Source organism: Cnephaeus nilssonii (genome assembly GCF_951640355.1).
Source record: "Cnephaeus nilssonii genome assembly, chromosome: 10".
Taxonomy (NCBI): Eukaryota; Metazoa; Chordata; class Mammalia; order Chiroptera; family Vespertilionidae; genus Cnephaeus; species Cnephaeus nilssonii.
The window spans coordinates 76,535,227-76,559,210 of NC_137081.1; the positions used below are offsets into that span (position 1 = coordinate 76,535,227).

General features: G+C 40.0%; 1 protein-coding gene across 1 annotated transcript in view; it reads right to left on the reverse strand.

The window, feature by feature from the left end:
• RAB3GAP1 (RAB3 GTPase activating protein catalytic subunit 1) overlaps window positions 1-23,984 on the reverse strand; it is a 123,685-nt gene that overhangs the window by 99,466 nt on the left and 235 nt on the right. The window contains exon 3 of the mRNA XM_079781910.1: window positions 18,844-18,919. Coding sequence (XP_079638036.1) covers window positions 18,844-18,919 — 76 coding nt within the window. The remainder of the gene's footprint in view (window positions 1-18,843; window positions 18,920-23,984) is intronic.

Sequence of the window (23,984 nt, forward strand, 5' to 3'; positions counted from 1 at the left end):
AATTTACACTCCTTAGAGTGAGCCTGGCTTGCAATTTAAGCCCCAAGTATTTTATTGCTTGATCTGACCTCCTCATCTGTATAGATGACCTTCTTACTTGTTTATATATGCACCACATATATGTTTATCCACCAAGGATTTTAATTAATCCACTATACTTAAAGTTCATTACAAATATTGTTTTTAAAAGTGGACTGTACAGATTAATTCCCTGCCTTTCAAAATAAGAACTAACATCCACTGAGTATTTAATCCAAATACTTCACATGTAATTATGTATGTATACGTGTATATATATAAAATCTTGTAACATTGTGATATAAGTTTCAATTCCATTTATAGATAAGAAAAGGTTCAGAGATTTAAAAACCTGTCCAAGGTAAAGCTAGAATTTGACCCGTCATGGCTTTGTTCTTTCCACTAAAGGTTAAGACAGATACATATATATACACATACATAACTGTATATGTATGTGTATAAAATTATATATATATATACTGGAGGCCTGATGCATGAAATTCATGCAAGAGTAGGCCTTCCTTCCCCTGGCTGCCGGCACCAGCTTCCCTCTGGCACCCGGGACCTGGGCTTCCCTTGCAGCCCTGGCTTCGTCTGGAAGGTCGTCCAGTCTAATTAGCATATTACGCTTTTATTATTACAGATATTCAATAGTACATATGAGAAAAAGATACACAGAGAGAACAATAAGTGGGTCAGAACTTAAGGAGATGGTTGAGTAAGTCAGAAATAGATTCATTTAGAAAATTGAATTCCAGTTAGTCTTTAGGTAAAATAAGACTAATAAGAAACAGACAAGGGTCTGAGGCAAGAAAGTACAGGTTAAATTTAGGGAACAAATAGCCCAATTTAGCTGAAGTTTCCTCTAGAGCAGTGATTTTCAACTGGTGTGCCACAAGGATTTTTACAACATACAACGCCTGACTACTTAGTCAAGGGCATTGACCTCTTTTCTTTTAGAATGTCAAATGAAAAATGACAACAGCCAACACCGCAATAGCTGTCCAGTGTAAATAAATCAAAATTATATCTATTTTTTGATAGATCAGCAAAAAAGCCTATTTTTTTGGTGCGCTGCAGAATTTTAGTAATTAGTTTATGTGTGTCATGAGGTGAAAAATGTTGAAAATCGCTGCTATAGGGGAAAAGAGAAAAGTGGAGAAAGTAGAGAGACTTTGCACAGATGCATATGAGTTTAGACTTTACCCTGTAGGCAGTGGAGAGCCATTGAAGGCTTCTGTGCATAGTGACAATATCAGTTTAGAAAAATTCCTCTGAATACACTGGAAGGAAAGAAATAATGAGAAAGAGTTAAGGTAGGGAAGATGAAAGCAGGAAGAGGTGAGCAAAAGGGGTAGTCAGGAAGTATTGGCACACGTGCCCTGGCTGGTTTGGCTCAGTGATCAGAGTGTCAGCCCACAGACTGAAGGGTTGCAGGTTCGATTTTCAGTCAAGGGCATATACCTTGGTTGCAGGCTCAATCCCCAGCCCCAGTTGGGTGCATGGTGGAGGCAACCAGTTGGTATGTCTCTCTCACATCAATGCTTCTCTCTGTGTGTCTTCCTTTCCCTTCCACTCTCTCTAAAAATCAATGGGAAAAAAACCCCTCGGGTGAGGATTAAGAAAAAAAAAGAAAAGAAAGATATGGCACACAGACAGCTCTGGTGAGGGGTGTGTTGGAGGGGGTGGGGGATTGAGAACAAAAAAAGGAGAGAACTCATGGACACAAACAATTGGACCACAGTGTGATGACTGCAGGGGTGAGGGGGTGGGTGAAAGTGGAAAATAGTATAGGAGGGGGGTATTGGTGATTTAAAAATAATTTTTTAAGTATTACAGCTCAGTGTTTATACTGGGAAGACTATATCTCAGGGCAGATCTCTTAGGTTCACAGAGTAGCTCTACTACTTACTAGCTAAGTAATCTTGGCCAAGTTACTTTCCTCTCTGTGCCTCAATTTTTATCTATAAAACTAGAGGCCCAATGAACGAAATTCGTGCAAGAGTAGTCCTTCCTTCCCCCGGCTGCCAGCACCGGCTTCCCTCGCAGTCCCGGCTTTGTCCAGAAGGTCTCCTGGAAGGACGTCCAGTCTAATTAGTATATTATACTTTTATTATTATAGGTAGGAATAATAATGGTATCTATCTCCTAGAATTGTTTTTGAGAATTAAATGAGATGATATATAAAAAGTGCTTAGTAAGTACCTAGTGCATAGTAAGTTAAGCACTCAAGTGTTAGCTATTTATTATTTTCAAAAATTCAGAAATAATGTAAAAGTTCTAAATTACTATAGAAGCTGGCCCCTTACACAAATACTTAGAATCTAAGTCACTTAATGTCATCCAAGATGTACTCAGTGTCATAAGATGGCTACGTCTAATAAAAACAATGGCCACAAATGTGAAGAACAGAAGACAGTAGGTTCTGGTTTAGATTTGCAGCAATAACTAGAGACTGATGGGCAATGAGAACAAGGCCCAACCTAAAGTAGCAATTGTGGGAATCTAAGACCAATTCTGAAAACATCTGCAGACCTTTAAAATATCTGAAAGGAAAAGAGAAAATGGGCAGTGTGAAACCTTGAGTAGTTGCTAGAAGCAAAAAGCCAGGAACTTAGAAAGACATTGCCATGAGATGTACCTTTTTCATCAGGTTGCATATTTTCCTGTCATTTGGTTAATGTGGTTAAATTTGGAGATAAAGACATTCACAATTTAAAACTAAATCAATGTAACTTAAGACAATCCTTGATTTCTAAATGTTGAAAGAAAAATATTTAGAAGAACTAGTAAATAGTAAAAAATAGAGAAGCACATGAAGCCCTTTGTACATGAAATCTAGAAGTCCTAAAGACAGAGATTACTTAAAATAGAAACCCTTTTTACCTTATTCCATATACAAAAATTACTTCAAAATGTATGAAAACTCTAAACATAGAAATCTCTTAGAAGAAAACATAGGGTAAAGCTTCATGAAATTTGACTTGCCAATGATTTCTTAGACATGACAACAAAAGCAGAGTCATCAACAACAAAAAATAGACAAATTGGCCTACATTAAAATAAAAACAACTTTTGTTCATTAAAGAACACTGTCTACAGAGTGAAAAGGCAACCCACAGGAGATAATATTTACAAATCATATATAGCAGAAAAGGGATTAATATCCAGAATACATAAAGAACTCTTAAACTTAACAAACCTGACTTATAAAAACGAGCAAAATGATCTCCAAAGCAGATACACCAATTGCCAATGAGCACAAGAAAAGATAATCAACCATCACTAATGATTAAGGAAATGCAAATCAAAAGCACAATTAGATACCATTCCATACCCATTAGGATGTCTTCTATAAAAAAAAAAAAAAAAAAAAAAAAAAAGCAGAAAACAGCCCTAGCCAGTTTTGCTCAGTGGATAGAGCATCAGCTTGTGGATCAAAGGGTCCCAGGTTCGATTCTTGTTGGGGGCACGTATCTTGGTTGCAGTCTCCTCCCCGGGCCAGGGCCCTGGTCAGGGTACATGCAGGAGGCAACCAATCGATGTGTTTCTCTCGCGTCGATGATTCTCTGTCTTTCCCTCTCTGTTCCAATCTCTCTAAAAGATCAATGGGAAAATATCCTCGGGTGAGGATTCAAACAAACAAACAAAAAAACAGAACACAAGTGTTGGTATGGGTGGAGAGAAATTGGAACTCTTGTCCATTGCTGGTAAAAATGTAAAATGGTGCAGCTGCTGTGGAAAACAATATGGTGATTCTTCAAAAACTTAAAAATTAATATATGACCCAGGAATTCCACTTCTGGGTATGTACCCAAAAGAACTGGAAGCAGGGACTCAAACAGGTATTTGTACACCCATCTTCATAGCAGCATTATTTGCAACAACCAAAAAGGAGACGCAACCCAAGTGTCCATCGACAAATGAATGGATTAACAAAATACAATATTGTGTGTGTGTGTATGTGTGTGTGTATACACACACAATGTAATATTTTCAGCCTTAAAATGAACGAAATTCTGACTCATGCTACAATATGCATCAACCTTGACGACATGCTAAGTGAAACAAACCAAACACAAAAGGATAAATATTATATGGTTGCTCTTTACCATATGAAGTTGTTATTGTTCAATAAGCACAGAATATCAGTTTGGGATGATAAAGTTCTGGATACAGATTGTGGCAATCACTGCACAACATGAATGTCCTTAATGCCACTGAACTGTACACTTGCCAATGGTTAAAATGACAATTTCTTTTTTAATCCTCACTAGAGGATATTTTTTCACTTTTTAGAGAGAGAGTGGAAGGAAGAAGGAAAGACAGAGAGAATATGGAGGTGAGAGAAACACATCCATTGGTTGCCTCCTGCATGCACCCTGACCAGGGCCTGGGCCAACGAGGAGCCTGCAACCACAGTATGTGCCCTTGACCGGAATTGAACCCAGGAATTTTGGTCCGCAGACCAATGCTCTACCCACTGAGCCAAACCAGCTAGGACAAATTGACAAATTTTTATCTACAATTTTTATTATGCATTTCAGTAAAATGAAAAATATATAAACTTTGTAAGGCAAAAGATACATTCAAATTTAAAAAAATTGACACCCTCGGGAAATTATTTGCAACACAGAGCATTAATTTTCATAAAAACATAAAAGCCCTTTTATAATTCAACTAAGAGGCCCAGCACACAATTAAAATGTGCGGGTAGGGTCCCAAGGCCTAGCCTCCTGCGATCAGGGCCATCTTCTGCCCATTCGCCAGTCCCCAGGCCAAACGCTGCCTCCGCCGCCGGGCTGTCAGGCCATTGGGATCACCAGCTCATCCCTGGCTGCTCCAGGGCTCAGGCCTATGGGAAAGTGGGCTCCGGAAACTTCACCTCCGTGTGCGTGCGCTGGGCCAGCTGCTGATGGAACGCACTGCCTGCTCGGGGCCGCTCACATGGGCACCGCTGCCGCTGCCACTGCTGCTGGGGCTTTGAGGCGCTGATGGAGGCTACGGTGCACGCTTGCAACCTACCCGCCCCAGCGTGAGCAGCCCCGAGCGGGCAGCACATTCCATCAGCGGCCAGCCTGGTGCACGTGCATGGAGGTAAAGTTGTCAGTGCCCACTTTCCTGCAGGCCTGAGCCCCCGAGCAGCCGGGGATGAGCTGGTGATCCCAACAGCCTGACAGCCAGCCCAGTCCTCCCACCACGCACCACAATTCCTCCATTCACCATCGCAGATCCATCGGAGCCTGCGGGGGGAGGAGTAGAAGAGGACCAAGAAGTGGTCAATGCCACCTCATGGCGACTGGTCGTTTGGTTGCTTTGGTCGTTGGGGACAGTGGCTTTTTATATATATAGATATATAGATAAGATAGCAGAAAACTGGTCAGTGTATATAACAAGCTATCAAAAGGGAAATTCTAGTGTCTAATAAATATGAAGAAAGACTCAATCTCACCAGTGTTCAGGAAAATATAAATAAAAATTATAGTTTTAGCCTCTCATATTGATGAAAATACTGTTGGAGGAATGAAGAAATGGGTGCTTTCAAAAAAAAAAAAGAAAGAAATGGGTGCTTTCATATGCCATGTGTGAGGAGAGGATAAGTACATTCAATCATCTTGGTGGGAAATAAGGCCCTATCAAAAAAATAAAAATCACATCTGCTTTGGCCTGGTAATTCTACTTTTAGAAATGTCAGAGAAATATGCATACAAGTATGCAAATGTATGTACAATACTGCTTACTACTCCATACTGTAAGTGCAGAAACTGTAAACTAAATATCCTTCCTAGGAATATGCATAAATACATAATGATAGTCATACATTCAATGGACTACCATGCAAGCATTAGATAATTAGATGTCTATGTCCCATCTTGGAGGGAAAAAAAACCAATCCTATATAATAAAAGCCTAATATGCTAAGTGTCTGGTCATCCGGTCATCCGTTCAACCAATCAAAGTGTAATATGCTAATGATATGCTAAGGCCACTCAACCGCTCACTATGATGTGCATTGACCACCAGGGGGCAGACAGTCGACTGGTCGACCAGTCGCTATGACGTACACTACCCACTAGGGGGCAGATGCTCAATGCAGGAGCTACCCCCTAGTGGTCAGTGCGCTCCCACAGGGGGAGCATCACTCAGCCAGAAGCCAGGCTTATGGCTGGTGAGTGCAGTGACAGTGGCAGGAGCCTCTCCTGCCTCAGCAGCAGCACTAAGGATGTCCGACTGCCGGCTTAGGACAGTCGGACATCTCTTGAGGGCTCCTGGACTGCGAGAGGGCGCAGGCCGGGCTGAGGGACCCTGCCTCCAAGTGCACAAATTTCGCGCACCGGGCCTCTAGTAAAATATAAAGTTTAAAAAAGAAAGGCAACTGACAAGTCATCTTTTGAAAATGGTGTAATGTGCACACACAGAATGGAACCAACTGTTAAAAATTGTTAGTTTTGTAAAGTAGATGGGTGGAAGGGAAGAGATGAATGTATACATTTGACCCCTGGCTGGTGTGGTTCAGTGTTTAGTGTTGGCCCGTGCACCAAAGGGTCACAGGTTCAATTTCTAGTCAGAGCACGTACCTGGGTTGTAGGCTCAATCCTCGCCCTGGTCGGGGTGTGTTTGGGAGGCAACCAATCAATGTGTTTCACTCTCTGTCTCTCCACTCCCAAAAAAAAATCAATGGAAAAAATCCTCTAAAAAAGAACCAAGATGGCCTCCCACAACTACATCAAAATTACAACAGAAGAACCATCATTCAGAATCACCTGAAATCTGGTTAAATGGAAGTCCTACAACTAAAGAAGTAAAAAAGAAAGTACACTGAGACAGGTAGGAGGGGTGGAGGTGCGGAACAGATTGGTCCAGCACCCCTGGATGTCATTTTTTTCATCGGGAGGGGTACTCCAAGGCCTCCCTGAGAAACAGGGGGTCCCAGCTGCACACCAGACCCCCAGCTCAGGGTTCCAGAGCTGGGAAGAGAAGTCCCCAAAACTTCAGGCTATAAATACCAGCAGCAGGGATTGTGGCTGGGTGACACGGAGGCTGCTGGAATCCCAGGAGTCCCTCTTAGAGGGCCCACAAACGAATTTACATGGTCTTGCTCCCTCTGAGCTCCAGCACTGGTGGCGGCTTTGGGGGAATCCAGGGACATATGGGGAGGAACTGGACTGTCTAGCATCGAGGCAGGAACTCTGGGGCAGCTTTCTCTCAGACAGGGGTGCTAACAGGGGTCATTGTTCCTGTGATGGGACCTCCCCTATCCCAGAGCTGACTTGCAGCCATATCTGAGTTTTCATCAGCTTGGCCCACACTGTACACTCAGTCTTGGTGACTCCCTGAGACCCCACCCCATCCACTCTGCAGCTCTCCCCCAAGTGTTTGCAGCAGCTTTTCCATATGAATGGCCTGTGCTGTCTGAGGCTTCAGACTTTGCTAAAATCTCTTAAACAAGCAGCCCCTGGAGTCAGCGTGCCCCAAACCTATCAATAAAAGGCCCAAGACCCAGCTCTAGCACCAGCCTGCCTTGCTTCACAACCTGGCCACTTCCTAGCCCAATATAAGAAGCAGCCATCTGCAGACCTCTCTGTAGCTCCTGTTGGGTGGTCCCAGAGCCAGTGTACCTGATGGACAGCTTCAGACCATAGCAGATTACAACTCTACATATCCACAAGTGACACACTCAAGGGGCAGACTCAGTAAGCAACAAAGCCCCACTGAATCAAGTCCTGCTCCATAGGGGTCTCTCCTGCACAGCAGCTCTTCCATTGTAGACACACCTGTTGCTCACAGCTAATTGGCATGTAGGTCAACTCCTCCCAGTGATGCCAACAGCAATCAAGGCTCAACTACAAGACTGTGCACAGCCTACAAAGGGGTGCATCTGGAGTGCCCAGATCAGGTGACTGGGAGACTGAGCCACTGGGCCCTACAGGACACCTACTACACAAGGCCACTCTACCAATTCCAGGAGACCTAACAGCTCTACTTAATATATAGAAACAAACACAGGGAATCAGCCAAAATGCGGAGACAAAGAAACATGTCACAAATCAAAGAAATGGAAGCAAGCAAACTTTTGGATACAGAGTTCAAAACAATAGTTGCAAGGTTACTCAAGGATCTTAATGAGAGCCTCAAGGGACTTAATGAGAGCTTCAAGGGAATTAATGAGAATGTCAAGGGGCTAAGTGAGACTTTTAAGGATCTTAGTGAGAATGTCAAAGACATGAAAAAGGACCAGTCAGAAATTAAGCATACATCAACTGAAATAAAGAATAATTTACAGGGAATCAAGAGTAGAGTAGAGGATTCTGAGGATCAAATCAACGATTTGGAATATGAGGAAGTAAAAAATACCCAATTAGAAGAGCAAAAAGAAAAAAAAATTCAAAAATATGAAGATAGTGTAAGGAGCCTCTGGGACAACTTCAAACGTACAAACATTCACATTATGGAGATGCCAGAATAAGAGAAAGAGAGCAAGATATTGAAAACCTATTTAAAGAAATGACAACAAACTTCCCCTACCTGGTGAAAGAAATAGACTTACAAGTCCATCATATTTTAACAAAACTCCAAGCAACTAAATGTGTACAATGATTATCTTATGCAAAGGTAACAACAAGTTCAGGGGGTTAATCAGGTATTCTGAGGGTCAATCAGCAAACATTTATTGAGCACATCCAAGGCAATGTATATGTATGCAATAAATAAATTAGGAAATTATCTATTATGACTAATGATTTTGAGTCACACCTCACTGCCTATATGCTGGAAAGAAAAGTTAAGCATTATAGCATATAGATATAATTGCGAATTCTCCCATAAATGATTATAATTAACTAATATTTTGCTAAAAATAATTTTTGTCAAATTTGTTATAACAAAATGTGATCTATACCAAGCCAAACTAGTAAAATGTAAGGACATCATTTAATGAAATTGAGTATTAACTTATGAATAGTTCACAAAGCAGATATTTGTTATTTAGATTTATGTTGTAAAGCAATTTTATTACTATAAATAGCCTTAAATAAATTAGCCAATGATTTTTATTAGGTTCTTTTTATGTACTTATTTAGAATTATTTTTGCGTAGTTCTTTTTGTATTAGTGGCATATGTCCTGTACAAATTAAAGTTCAAAGTGAAATTCATAATGTAGCCCTGGCCAGTGTGGCTCAGCTAGTTGAGAGTTGTCCTATGCACCAAAAGGTCACCAGTTTGATTCCTTGTCAGGGCACATAACCCAGGTTCCAGGGATTTAATCCCTGGTCTGGGTGTGTATGGAAGGCAACAGACGTTTCTCTCTCACATTGATGTTTCTATTTCTCTCTCCTTCCTCTCTCTCCAAAATCAATAGAAACATCCAAAAATAAAAGAAATTCATGATGTACATTAACAATTTTATTGATAACACTGAAAAACTCTTGTGCTACATCTTTAAATATATATTTTTTTAAAGTATAAGAACTAGGAAATAGCCCGGCCAGCGTGGAACTGTGGTTGAGTATCTACCTATAAATCAGGAGGTCAGGGAACATGTCCGGATTGTGAGCTCTATCCCGTGTGAGGTGTGCAGGAGGTAGTCGATCAATGATTCTCTCTCATCATTAATGTTTCTCTCTCTTTCTCCCATCCTCTCTGAAATCAATAAAAAGTATATATATTAAAGAACTAGGAAATAATAGAACTAAAAACATCTCAAGAGACCTCTTATCTATTTCAGATTAATCCGGAGCTTTTTGACCAGAATACGTTACATAAAACTTTATTTTTTCCCCAGCTACTAGTACATGCTAAGTTTTTAACTTCTAGGAGCTCTAGGGAAACAATTAATTTTCATAGCAAAATAATAATAATAATAATAATTCTATTTGTTTATATCCCAGTATACTGAAGCAAATACTATTTTTAAGCCTCTGGTGAATAGTTTTAAGAAAGAGAAGCCACAACCAGCAGCAGCTAACATTAACTGAAAACAGCCCAATGCCACAGAAGGAGTAATAGAACTAGAATTCCAACACAAGCAGTATGACTTCTCATCACTATGCTATGCTATCTCTTAAAGATGTCCCCTGGAATTTCCTATTACAATAAAAACTTAACACAGTAACAACAAAGAACTCCAAAAACTTCTCATTTGAAAGAATAGAAACTATGATAATATACTGTTTTCCCTTCTGAATAATACCCAGAAAAGTTATACTCATAGACACTATGGTTACTATTTAAAGGAAAAATTAAAAAAGGGGGGAGATTATAAACCTTATCTTAAATAATCAATTCCTAAAATCATCATAGGCAGCTCAATGTTGCTTTCATTTCAGAAACCCTGTATTCTCATTACTGATTCTCAACTGTCTACTTTTCAAAAACTTTAGCTTTTAAAAAAACTTCACCCCTCCCACTCCAATGATCCATAAAATACTTAAATTTTCTGACAGAATACAAATAAAGGAATATAAATTGTTTATAATGTTTGTATCAGTCCCAAGTATGACATATAGTTATAACTTAGTTTGGGAAGTTTTCACACAAGAGAAAACCTATAATTCAAATTTATTTAATGTCTGCCATGTAGACTTTAAGCACTACAATATACTTGACTCTTGAATAATATGCATTTGAACTGCACTGGTCCACTTTTATGCAGATTTTTTTCCAATAAATACTAAAAATTTATTTTCTCTTCCTTATGTTTTTCTTAATAACATTTTCTTTTCTCTAGCTTACTTATAATAAATACACAACATATAATACATATACAAAATATGTTTTAATCAACTGTTTCAGTCAACAGTAAACTATTAGAAGTTTTGGGGAAGTCAAAAGTTATATGCAAATTTTCAACTGTGGTGGGGAATCAGCGCTTCTCACCCACATGTTCAAGGGTCAACTGTAAATGTCATTCCAATCTACTGAGTGTAAAAAATATGAACTCATTTCAATACTTTTATAGTGTTTATTCTTCTACTAGAGGCCTGGTGCACCGGGGTGTGTGTCCCTCAGCCCAGCCTTCACCATCTCCAATCTGGGACACCTCGAGGGATGTCCAACTGCCCGTTTAGGCCCGATCCTACTGGGCAGTCGGATATCCCTCTCACATTCCAGGACTGCTGGCTCCCAACTGTTCGCCTGCCTGCCTTCCTGATTGCCCCTAACCGCTTCGGCCTGACAGCCTGATCACACCCTAACCACTCCGCCTGCCTGATTGATGCCTAACTGCTCCCCTGCCAGCCCGATTGCCTCTAACTGCCCACCTCTGCCAGCCTGGTCACCCCCAACTGCCCTCCCCTGCAGGCCTGATCACCCCCAACTGCCCTGTCCTGCAGGCCTGGTCCCCACCAACTGCCCTCCCCTGCAGGCCTGGTCCCCCCCCCCAACTGCTCTCCCCTGCCGGCTTGATCACCCCCAACTGCCCTCCCTTGCAGGCCTGGTCCCTCCCAACTGCCCTCCCCTGCTGGCAATCCTATCTTGTATCCACATGGGGGCAGCCAAATTGTGTGTTGGAGTCACAGTTAATTTGCATATTACTCTTTTATTAGATAGGATTATTATTCTACTAGAGGCCCGGTGCACGAAATTCATGCATGGGGTGGGGGGTGGGGTTGTCCCTCAGCCCAGCATGCACCCTCTCCAATCTGGGACATCCCTCTCACAATCCAGGACTGCTGGCTCCCAACTGCTCGCCTGCCTGCCTGCCAGATTGCCCCTAACTGCTTCTGCCTGCCAGCCTGATTACCCCCTAACCACTCCCCTGCCAGCCTGATCGACGCCTAACTGCTCCCCTGCCGGCCCGATTGCCCCTAACTGCCCTCCCCTGCCAGCCTGGTCACCCCTAACTGCCCTCCCCTACTGGCCCAGTCACCCCAAAGTGCCCTCCCTGCTGACCTGATCGCCCACAACTGCCCTCTCCTGCAGACCTGATCTCCCCCAACTGCCTTCCGCTGCCGGCCCGGTCACCCCTAACTGCCCTCGGTGCTGGCCTGTTTCTCCCCCAAACTGCCCTACCCTGCTGGCCGGGTCTCCCCCAACTGCCCTTCTCTGCCAACCTGGTCACCTCCAACTGCCCACAACTGCCCTCCCCTGCCAGCCATCTTGTGGCGGCCATCTTGTGTCCACATGGGGGTGGCCATCTTGTGTCTTGGGAGTGATGGTCAATTTGCATATTACTCTTTTATTAGATAGGGTCAATTTGCATATTACTCTTTTATTAGATAGGAGGATTCCAAAATAGGCCTTAGAAATCTATTCTAGTATTTCCACTATGTAATTTTTACATTTACTTAAATCTGAAACCAAAAAGGGCATATTAAAATAGAAACAATATGGGTTAAAGGCAAGCTTACAACAAACTACTGGCAGAATGACCTTGGGCAAATTACTATCAGTACCCAAAGTCTTGTTCTCATCCATAAAATGAGGTAATACTTCATCATTGAAATATGTGTAATGATTAAGTTAACAGACGCAGTCCCAATTATATTGCATGGTGCCTGAACTGATGCTCAATAACTGCTACTTCTTCTCAAAGTCATTTTTCAGCACTTCAGGGTCTCATATAGTAAAAGTAGCTTGGTCAAATTAACTATCCTTCAGATAAAATTTATAAAATCTGGACAAAACAACACAATTTTTCAAGGCTCTGAACAGTGACCAAATAGAGGCAGAAACTGCAGAGTTTATCCATGAAAAAAAAAGGGATTATATCTGATGAGATGTGTGTGTTAGTACCTTTCTGTCTAATACAGCAATTCTTAAACTTCTTTGCCTGAGGACTCCTTTACACTCTTAAATTACCAAGGACCCCATATTAGAAACTAAAAAGGAAAAACAATCACAAGTTTTTAACTCATCTAAAATGAAAAGAATTTATTACATGTTAAAGTTATAACAATTATTTTAAAAAAAAAAAACACCCCAAAATATTGAGAAGGGTGGCATTGTTTTAAATTTTGTAAATCTCCATATTAGTTTTAAAAAGGCAACTGGATTCCCATTTCTGCACCTTCATTTAATCTTTGCAATCCATTGTTTTGACTGAGGTACATGAAGGAAATTGGCCTCAAATACACTAGGTAGTTAGAAAAGGCAGGGCCTTGTCAATCCTTAAAAGGCTCTCAGGGAGCAACAAGGGTCAGGCCACACCATGAGAACTGATCTAAAAAGACACTCCAATCCAGGCACAACTCAGGGCTGCAGAATGATGGGACTTTCCTGGATTCAGGCAACAGAAAAAGAAGCTCAAAGATGGCAAGGAAGTTTTAAAGTTAAGGTGTAAGTTCCGAAAGCCAATAGAAACTAAGCCTCAAAATTTGCATATAAACCCTGTCTCAAATCTTGGCAATCTGCTAAACCATGCATATGCAGTGGAGACTCCAGTGTACAGTGAAAAGCAGGAGACTGAAAATAAGATTTCAGCTGCTGTCACCACTGAGAAGAGAACTGAGTTTTAATCTAAATACTCTTGGACAACTTCAGAATCTAGTCACTATATTTCACTCAAAATACAACTATAAAATTAATAAATTATTGGACATATACTCCCCCACAACAACAAAAATAGGAAAATGTAACCTATACTTAAGAGAATACAGTGGCCTTGGTGTTGCAACTAGCTTTACACTAGCTGTAATAAATACATTCAAGGACTACAGGAAAATATTTCAAAACAAATTTAGAGATGAGAATCCTCAGAGAACTGGAAATTATAATAGAAACAAATAAAAATTCTACACCTAAAAAAGTACAATAACTAAACTGGAAAATAAGTCATGTGGGCTTAACAACAAATTGGAGACAGCAGAAGAAAGAGTAACTGAACTCAAAGATAAAACAAGAAATGTTACCTGAGGAAAAACAAGCCCAGCACAAATGAACAAATACTGTACAATCCCACTTATATGTGATATCTAAAGTAGTCAAATTCATAGAAAAGAGAATAGAATAATGGTTACCAGGGGCTTGGAGGAGTGGGGGGGAGAAAGTTATTATTTAATGAGTACAGAGTTTCAGTTTGGGTTGATAAAAACTTCAGCAAAAAGTACTTAATGCCACTCAATTTTACATTTAAAAGTTAAAATGGTAATTCTTATGTATATATATTTTACCATAAGAAAGATTTTAAATCAATATAAATTACCACATTCAGAGAATAAAAAGGAAAAACCCATATGATTATCTCATTAAATACAGAGTAAGATTTGAATAAATTAAACTCTCACTTATGATTTAAAAAATCAGCAAACTAAGAAAAGAATTTCCTCATTCTTATAAAGGACACCTATGAAAAACCTACAGATCTCATTGCTGAAGTACTGAAAATTTCATCTCCACTACTGCAAAGAAGGCAGGATGTCTACTCTCAACAGTTATTCAATATTTTACTGGTTAGTGCAATAACAGTAAGAAATAAAAGGGCCCTAGCCAGTTTGGCTCAGTGGATAGAGTGTTTACCTGTGGACTAAGGGTCCCGGGTTAGATTCTGGTCAAGGACACGTACTTGGGTTGCACGTTCCTCCCCGCTCGTGCAGGAGACAACCAATTGATGCTTCTCTCACATCAATGTTTCTCTCTGTCTTTCCTTCTCTCTCCCACTCTCCCTAAAAATCAATGAAAAAATATCCTCAGGCGAGGATTAACAAAAAAAAGAAAGAAATAAAAGGTAAAAATACTGAAAAAGAAGTAAAACTGTCCCTACTTATGGGCAATATGATTATGAGAGTAGAAAATACAAAAGATTTAACAAAATGAGTATGAATCTTTACATTTATCCAGATACAAAGTCAACATATAAAATTTTATTTTATGTCTATGCACTAGCAACAAACTAGAAAATAAAATTTAAAAAACAATTCCATGTACAAACACATCATATAAAATACTTAGCAATAAATTAAACAAAAGATATGCAAGACTTCCACTAAAAACTATAAAACATTGCTGAGAAAATTTAAAGATGACTTAAATAGAGAAATGTACCATGTTCAGGACTGGAAACTTCAAGATTGTCAAAATGTCAAAGAAATCTATAAATTCAACACAATCCCAATCATAGTCCCAGCATAATCATCCTTTTGATAAAAATTAACAAGCTTATGCTAAAATTCATAATAGAAACATAAAGTACCTAGAATAGACAAAATAATCTTGGGAAAACAACAAAAGCTACAGAATTTATACGAACAAACCTCAAGACTTACTATAAAGCTAGTTAGTGTTCTCAACTAGGGGCAATTTGTCCCTTGGGGGACATTTGGCAATGACAAGATACATTTTTGTTTTCACCACTGGGAGGGTGCTACTGGCATTTAAAGGTAGAGGCAAGGAATACTACTAACTGTGATATAGTCCACAGTACAGCCCCACAACAATATGGCCCAAAATTTCAATGATGCCAAGGTTGGGAAACCCTAAGTTACAGTAGTCAAGACAACTTAGTAACATCAAGATAGTCAAATAAACTAATGGAACAGAATACAGATTCCAGAAGGTTGTATTGCCTCAGTTAACTGTCTGGCAAAAGCAACAAAGCAATTCAATGGACAAAGAAGTGTTTTTCCCCAGAAGATTCTACAATACATAGGATATCCATATGTAAAAAGTTAATTCCCCACTTCACATCATATACAAATATTTGTTAAAAATAGATCACAGACCTAACTAAAAGCTAAAATGATAGCTTCTAGAAGAAAACATACAAATATCTTCAAAACCTAGCAAAACTACTGAATCAAGAATTAAAAGCAGAATATATAGAACTAAAAGAATTCTCACAACTCAATAAAAACTCAACCCAACTTAAAACATGTACAAAAAAACTTGAACAGACATTTCACAAAGACATACATAAAATGGCTAATAAGCATATAAAAAAAGGTGGTTGCTACCAATATTCACCACAGAAATAAAAATTAAAACCAGAATGAGGAATACAAATTAGTTCCACAAACTACATATCCATTTAGGATGACTAAAGTTTATAAGACTGAAAACCAATTGTCGGTGAGAATGTGGAGCCACCTGAACTCTCATATATTTGCTGGTGGGGGGGTTAAAATGGTACAAAAAGTTTCAGCAGTTTCCTATAGTTAAGCATAAAGCATACACTATTCTATAACCCTATAAATCCACTCCTAAATATTTACTCAAGAGAAATAAGAACATATGTCTACCAAAAGGCCTCATATAAGAATGTTCTGCTTTATTCATTACTAGAGGCCTGGTGCACGAATTCGTGCATGGGTGGGGTCCCTCAGCCTAGCCAGTGATCCGGGCCAGTCTCGCCCAGTCTCAATCAGGGCCAATTGGGGCCAGCTGGGGGGGAGGAACCGCGGGAGGTTGGCTAGCCAAAGGAAGTTGGCTGTGGGAGTGCACTGACCAACAGGGGGCAGCTCCTGCATTGAGCGTCTGCCCCCTGGTGGTCACTGCACGTCATAGCAACCAGTCGTTTGGTTGCTTAGGCTTTTACATATATAGACTAGAGGCCCGATGCACAAAAGTTGTGCAAGGGGCTCGGCCCTCGCAGCCTCACAGCCTCGGCAGGCCCAGCCTTGGCTGGCCCTCGCAGCCCCGGCTTCGTCCGGAAGGTTGTCTGGGTGGGCATTCTGCTGTTTGGTCTAATTAGCATATTAGCTCTTTATTATATAGGATAGCCCATATATCTGCCAACAAGTGAAACAATTTGTGGTATATTCATACAGTAAAAATAGTTACATGCAATAACCTAGAACAATATTAAAACTATTGTTTTAAAACAAAGACACAAAGAGTATATACTTTATGATAGCACATATATGATTTCTAGAGCAAGCAAAAGTAGTCTATAGTTAAAAAACAACAACAGTAGATGCCTGGGGGTCATGGGTGAGGAGCATGGGAATTAACTTGAAAGGGTCACTAGGACCTTTCTGGGGTGACAGAACTATCCAATATCTTGAGTGAGGAATGTTATACTTATGTAAACATCTGTAAAAATTAAACAGTTTTGTACATTACAATATATGTAAATTTTACCCCCAAAATATCATTTAAAAAAAAACTTAGTGGGGGATAGGGAGGTGATAAAGGTACTACTGAAATAAGAAATGGCAGATTATTCTTTATTGAAACTGGGTGATGGGCACGTGAGGGTTCATTAAATTATCGTATTTATGTTTAAAATTTTTCAAAATGGTTTTGAAAAAATAACTTTTCTTAATTCTGCCTCAATGAAGGAAGAGAATTGGTCATCACTGTCTTACATAAAGTAAAATCTCATAAAGGCATTCCCTAAACTTTCTTTTCTATGCTGAATAATACCTTTCCTTTATGCTTTCTTTAATCTTATTATACAGCTCACCTTGAAATCTCTTCATGTTTTCCATATCTCATTTTATTTACTATAATCTATAGGAAGGAAAGAATTGGAGAGTTACACTCCTTTAGTCCCTACTATATGTATGTCAGTATGCAATTTACTTTGAATACATTACCCAACTTATATCCCCAGACTGAATTTTGTATCTAAAATTTGAGTCTTGTTTACTTATTACTTCTCTCTCTCATGTGAATTTATGTTCAGTGTCAACATGAATCTTGCTCACCATTTCTTCAGATGTGACACACAGCACATATGTGTAAATCATATAATTGAGGAATATCAGAGCTCACAAATACCCAGTTTAGCTCTCTTTTTGGTGGTACAAATAATTTTTCATTCCAGTTATACCTAGCTTGTTTTTGCCTTTAATCTTATTGACATCTGTATCAATTGTTGTATGTATTTGTTTCACATGGAATAGAATGATCTGTGATTGAGAACTTCACATTTTCTTTATTTCAAAATGTATCCATAAAAGTATTTAAATCTAGTAAGTCAATTTACTCTATACATTTCAGCATATCTTTAAATGATGTGATTTCTATATGTAGTGTTACTTTTCCTGCTCTTATTCATATAGCTAAAGAAAAATATCCTATTGCTTTCATTGTCTCAAATTCTGTTAACATCACCATTAAGGTGAAAAATAACCTAGCAAATATTGAGAACTGAGAGTTCCTTATAGAGGGATAAATCGCTTAGTGATAGACTTATAATAAAAATGATCAATTTTACTTCAAAATAATTAATCTAACAAAAAGCATCTATATAAGCTTAAATTAAACTGTTAGTTCCCTTTATCAAAATACAGAAAAATCTAGGTTTATTCTCAGAGTACATTTTTCAGTAAACATTTGGGCATAGTTTGAGTAAAACCGCCAGTATCTTAAGATTAGAATTAGAATTCCACCTCAATTTTGAATATTTTTTTCAGTCTTATCCTCAAAACATCTATGAAGTTAAAAAAAAAACAACAAAAGGAGGTGGTGAAAACAAGTGTTATTAGTGGTATTTGTAAAATACAAAAATTGAGTAAAATTACAGTCAGTTGGTTGTTAAGACCAAGAATTTTTCCTCATTAATTAAGCAAAATATTCTACCCAAGAGGTTGGTAACTGCAGTCTCTAACCAACTGAAACTTTTTAAAAAAAGAAAAAAAAAGATTTTCTAACATTCTAAGGGAGAAGGCGAGAGAGAAAGAAGTAAACATTAGGAGAAACAAAATCACTCACGAAGAATGACATTGTACATATAAAATTTTATTTAAAAAACAGTTCACAAAAGCCTTACATGTATTATTTGCCACATATTCAAATCCAAATTCTTCCAGATACCATTTTATGTTTATAGATTATACATAGCTTAAAAAAACATTTAATTCAAATGTACCAAATGCAGCAAAGGGCTTAAAAATAGAAGTTTCAAAATAAATACTCATTTAGAGACACCAGCAAATAGATCTGACCTTTTCAAGTGGCTTTCCCAGAGAGTTTCCAATCAGTTTCCAGTCATTCAAGATTTCTTCAACTCTGGAAATAAACCTGGGAAGGAGCAAAAAAACACCTTTCTAAATATGTAACTGCATATTTTTTACTATTGTTATACAATTCTTAGAAAAACATTTTTTTATATTTTAACATTTTTATCAGAGAAGTCTCATAAGTTTAATATTGTTAGTCTAATTTATCAGTGTGGAATAAAAGTGAAAATAATTTCCTTTCATTCAAGAATTCTTAGATTTTGAGTATACTGCTTATCCAACAAAGGCATTCTGCCTGCTATAAAATATAAATTAAGAATAAATGTCTATATAAAACGAATAAATTTGAGACAGAAGTAAAAACTGACAGACTAACATGATACTATCAAAGATAATTATGAAATCATAATATTTTCCCTATTTTCAAAATAACTAATTTAGTAACTTTTCCTTTAAAGATTTAGGAATTCTCTGATATTCCTCCCCCCCTCCCCAAAAAGAAAACATTATTTGGGAACATTGTTCATTAAATAAAACAAATTTTAAGGAACAGCTGGCAAGAAAATCCAAGTACATTTATCAGTTTTAAGGCATAACTGACAGATTTTATAATTATCCACATCTTTAAATCTAATGATCAAACAGACCTATTAAAAATAAAAGAATAAATTTGACTAGCAATATTCTCAACATTAGCAAATGAAAACTGTCAAATCTCAGCAGTAATGTTAAATACATATTAAAAGATACTTTCTGAAGACTTGTTATTACTCTGAGAAGCTGACTTCTTATGTAAGTATGATGCAATATAACAACGACATTGCTCTACTAAAACGCCTACATAGTATTGCTAGAGTATTAGAGTTAATTCTAGCAAAATACAAGGCATCAGGTTTTTTCTTCAGTGATTTACATAATAATTTTTACATTTCTGTTGTAAGACAATAATGATAAATCACTTTTTATGATTCAACTGAACCTTCTAATTAATTCCTCTTTAAAATTCAAGGCATTAATACTGACTGGGCATACATATTGTCTTTTCCAAATACTTGATTAAGTCTCCTTAGATCCAGGTATTTCCAGTCTATAAAGAATACTTTTCTGTCTAATTCGTAAAAAATATAAACTAGTTAACAGTAATAAAAATAATTCCATAAGGAAGAAAAATTTAAAGGCATTAATATATACTAATTCACTTTGGGGAAGGGGGATTCAGTCAAAAGGCAATTATCAGCTTTGAATATGAGTGTGACAGAAATTAGTTCACGTGTTTTAAAAAAGAACAAAAATGTAATAATAAAAAGGTATCCAAATGTGAGCGAAAATTTGCGCGTTAACTGAAACCTATCTTAATGTTCAACTGCAGCAAACAGTTGTAAATTAATGGTATATCCATTCAATGGAATAATATGTACCCATTAGTAATCATGTTTTAAAGTCCATTTGAGGAAATAAATGTTCATATGTTAATGGAAACTATATAAATAAATATTAAAATGGTTTGATACAATTTACAAAACACATAGATTAGAAGGAATTTTCTCAAAATAGTAACAGTAGCTATCTAATGGTGGTAGGATTACAGGTGCTTTTTCTTTCTTTTTAATTCTACTATCGGACTCTATCCTAAAAGTATTGATATTTGACTAGAATAATTTAATAACTTTACCCCGAAAGTTCTCCAGATCTCAGGTAAAGGGTCATTTCCACTGGCTACTCATTCTATATTAGGTCTAATGGCTATATGCTCTTACAAGACCAGGTTTATTCCCCTTCTCAGCTCTTATTTCAACTGTAATTAGACTCATTTCTATTACTAATTTTACTAGAGGCCCAGTGCACGAAATTCGTGCACAAGTGGGGGTGTCCCTCAGCCCAGCCTGCACTCTCTCCACTCTGGGACCTATTGAGGGATGTCCGACTGCCTGTTTAGGCCTGATCCCAAATCGGGCAGTTGGACATCCCTCTCACAATCCAGGACTGCTGACTCCCAACCGCTCACCTGCCTAGCTGTCTGAGTGCCCCTAACCGCTTCTGCCTGAAAGCCTGGTCACCCCCTAACCACTCCGCTGCCAGCCTGATCGATGCCTAACTGCTTCCCTGCTGGCCCGATTGCCTCTAACTGCCCTCCCCTGCTGACCCGGTCACCCCTAACTGCCTTCCCCTGCTGGCCTGATAGCCCACAACTGCCCACCCCTGCAGGCCTGGTCCCCCCCAACTGCCCTCCCTTGCAGGCCTGGTCCCTCCCAACTGCCCTCCCCTGCTGGCCTGGTCTCCCCCAACTGCCCTACTCTGCCGGCCTGGTCACCCCAATTGCCCTCCTCTGCCGACCCGGTCACCCCTAACTGCCTTCCCCTGCTGGCCATCTTGTGGCGGCCATCTTGTGTGTTGGAGTGATGGTCAATTTGCATATTACTCTTTTATTATATAGTATTCATATCTGTCTCTTTCACTAAACTATACATTCAGTAAGAGCAGGAATCATCTGTTCTTATTGACCACCACATCCCTAATGCCCTCGATTGTACCTGGAACATGGGCACTCAATAAATATTTCTTCAACAGAAAAATGATAAAAAGAGAATGGGTTTCTAGTCAGCCCTCTCAATAAATTGTATGGGTCATACCATACCGACAAGAACTTTTCATTCAAACACTATACTCAAAGTTGAAGAGACTCCAAAGTCTTAACATCTTCCATGAATCATAAAACACTATTTCACTGATGGCGTGGAGTGACTGGGGCCGGCGCCAGCTGTGGGTGTGAGCGGTGGGTACGAGCAGGCAGCGGCTGCTACTGTTTCGATCACCCCTCAGGAGCAGGAGGAGGTGGAGAAGCCCTCAGGGGCATTCGGGGCCAGCAGCCGCAGCTCACACCCGCTGACGGCACTGACCAATCGGGACCGGCACTGGGCGCCGGCAGCGGGTGCGAGCTGCGGCTCCAGCGCCGGCAGCAGGTGCGAGTGCCAGGCGGGACCACGGCGTGCAGGAGTAAAGAATTTTCAGTAACCACCAGAGGCTCGCCCCAATGACAGCGACCAGCACCCTGCCTTAGTCTGGCGCCCTCGCTCACCTGCTCCACCATCCCACTACGGCCGACACCCGCCACGTTCCACACTTTGCCACCTGCTGCCAACACCCACCATGTTCCGCATGTGCCCCCTCATGGTCAGCGCATGTCATAGCACTGGTTGTTCGGTTGTTCTGTCGTTTGGTCTATTTGCATATTAGGATTTTATATATATAGATAGATAAGGAGCTAAAGGATTTTAATATTCTACTTCAGGATATTTTAAATATTTAGGTGGGGGAAAGTGATCCTTTTCCACTCAATACTCTGCTGTTTCCTCACTCACACCCACTGTCATCCTCCAAGATTCAGGTTACATTTTTCTAACTGCCTTCAAGACAAGAAGTTATTATTTCACATTCAACAGGTCTAAAACTGCACTCTGCATGCTCTGCCACTTTATCTTCATTCTTTCAGGCAAGAAGCTGCAGTTGAGTTTGCTTCTTTCTACTCTCAAATTTCCTCATGTTCTATCTAAATCTTCTTTTGAAATGTCTTACTATCCTTTCCTCTGTCCTTTCTCTCCAATCTCCAAATTACCAACCTAACTATGGATGAAGGTAAGTCACTGGCCTTAATTTTACTTTGTCTTCTGAAACAACTCTCACATCACCTTTGCCGCTATAAAATCAAGTGTCTCTCACTCTTGTTCTTTAAGGGCTCATGCTCAGTGTCCTCTGCAGACCCCCAGCAACAGCAACATCCCCTGGGAGGGAACTTGTTAGAAATGCAGATATCGGGGTCCACCTCAGACAGACATAATCAGAGACAAGCATTCTGAGCCACAGTAAAGTCACTGGACTCTACTGAGCTTTGGAGGATGTCCATAACCTGGTCCTGTCTTCTTTATGAATCTTAGTTCTAAGGTAACCTTCACCCCAGGGAAGCATTTCTTCATGAAGTTCCAAAGGTTCATTTTCACCGTCTCCACTCGTGTCAGTACCTTCTCATGTCTAACCAAACACTTCCTACTTCCCAGGCCCAGCTCATTTTCTATCTTTCTTATGAAAATATCTCCAACAATGCAAATCCATATCATCCTTACTTACACTTACTTAAACTGCTGTTTTTATAGTTAGTGCCAGTGGCTTACAATTTAACTATTTGCTGGTTTGTCTGGTAAAATATGGGTCTAGGACTAGGGTTTTGTTTTTCTTCTTTTCCATTAGCATAATTCTGGACACACGGTACCTGCTCCCTAAAGCCTTGCCAGCGTGGTTATGGCTTACTGACTTTGCTCTTTTGGAAGATACCACAGGTCAAACTGCTCTTCCAGCTGAGACCTTTTATGTTTTCCTATGTCACCTAACGACATGACATCCACAAGTTACCTCTCCCAACCAGAAAGCCTATAAAATGTTGCAGCAAGCTCACTCACACTCAAAACCCGGGAAACGGAAGGGTTTCTCTGACACCGAGCACTAAGCCTCTTAAATCTAAGGCTTTTCGATTCTTAGCGCTCACTCCTCCACAAACTTGGCTTTTAACTCATTTCAGGGATACAACAGTGCCAGCTGTTCAGTGGAGTTCGACAGGCACGGGGAGCCTGGGCACGTGACCCACGGAGTCAAAGCGTGCCGAGGTCAGCCGCAGACCCCTGGCAAGGTTACTCCAAAGGACGGGGTGCAAGTGCTGGGAGGGCGGCCGGCGGACGACCACCAGCCAGCGCGCCGGCGGCCTCCGCCCAAAAGGGTTCACTCCTGTTACACGGGAGGAAAAAAAGCAGCTGCGAAGTTTATTGCTTCTGTCAACGAGTTAAACATAAATGGAAACAGTGCGGAAGGGGTAGCCACGGAAATTGTGCGTGTGGGCAACAACCCGGGTCCGAGGGCAGTGGCGTGAGACTAAACAAAACTTTGTCTGGGAGCCGAGTCTCAGGGTTCGGCCGCCGGGGGCGGGCCCGGGCTGTCAGACGCCAGACGCGGAAGAGGCGTTCGGCTGACCCGGGGTGGAGGAGGCGGAGACCGGGGACCCCCGGGTCTCGCTTTTCACACAGCAGTGACGTCACGTGCGGTCAGGGCTGAGGGAGCGGCGGAGGGGGCGCCCGCCGAGG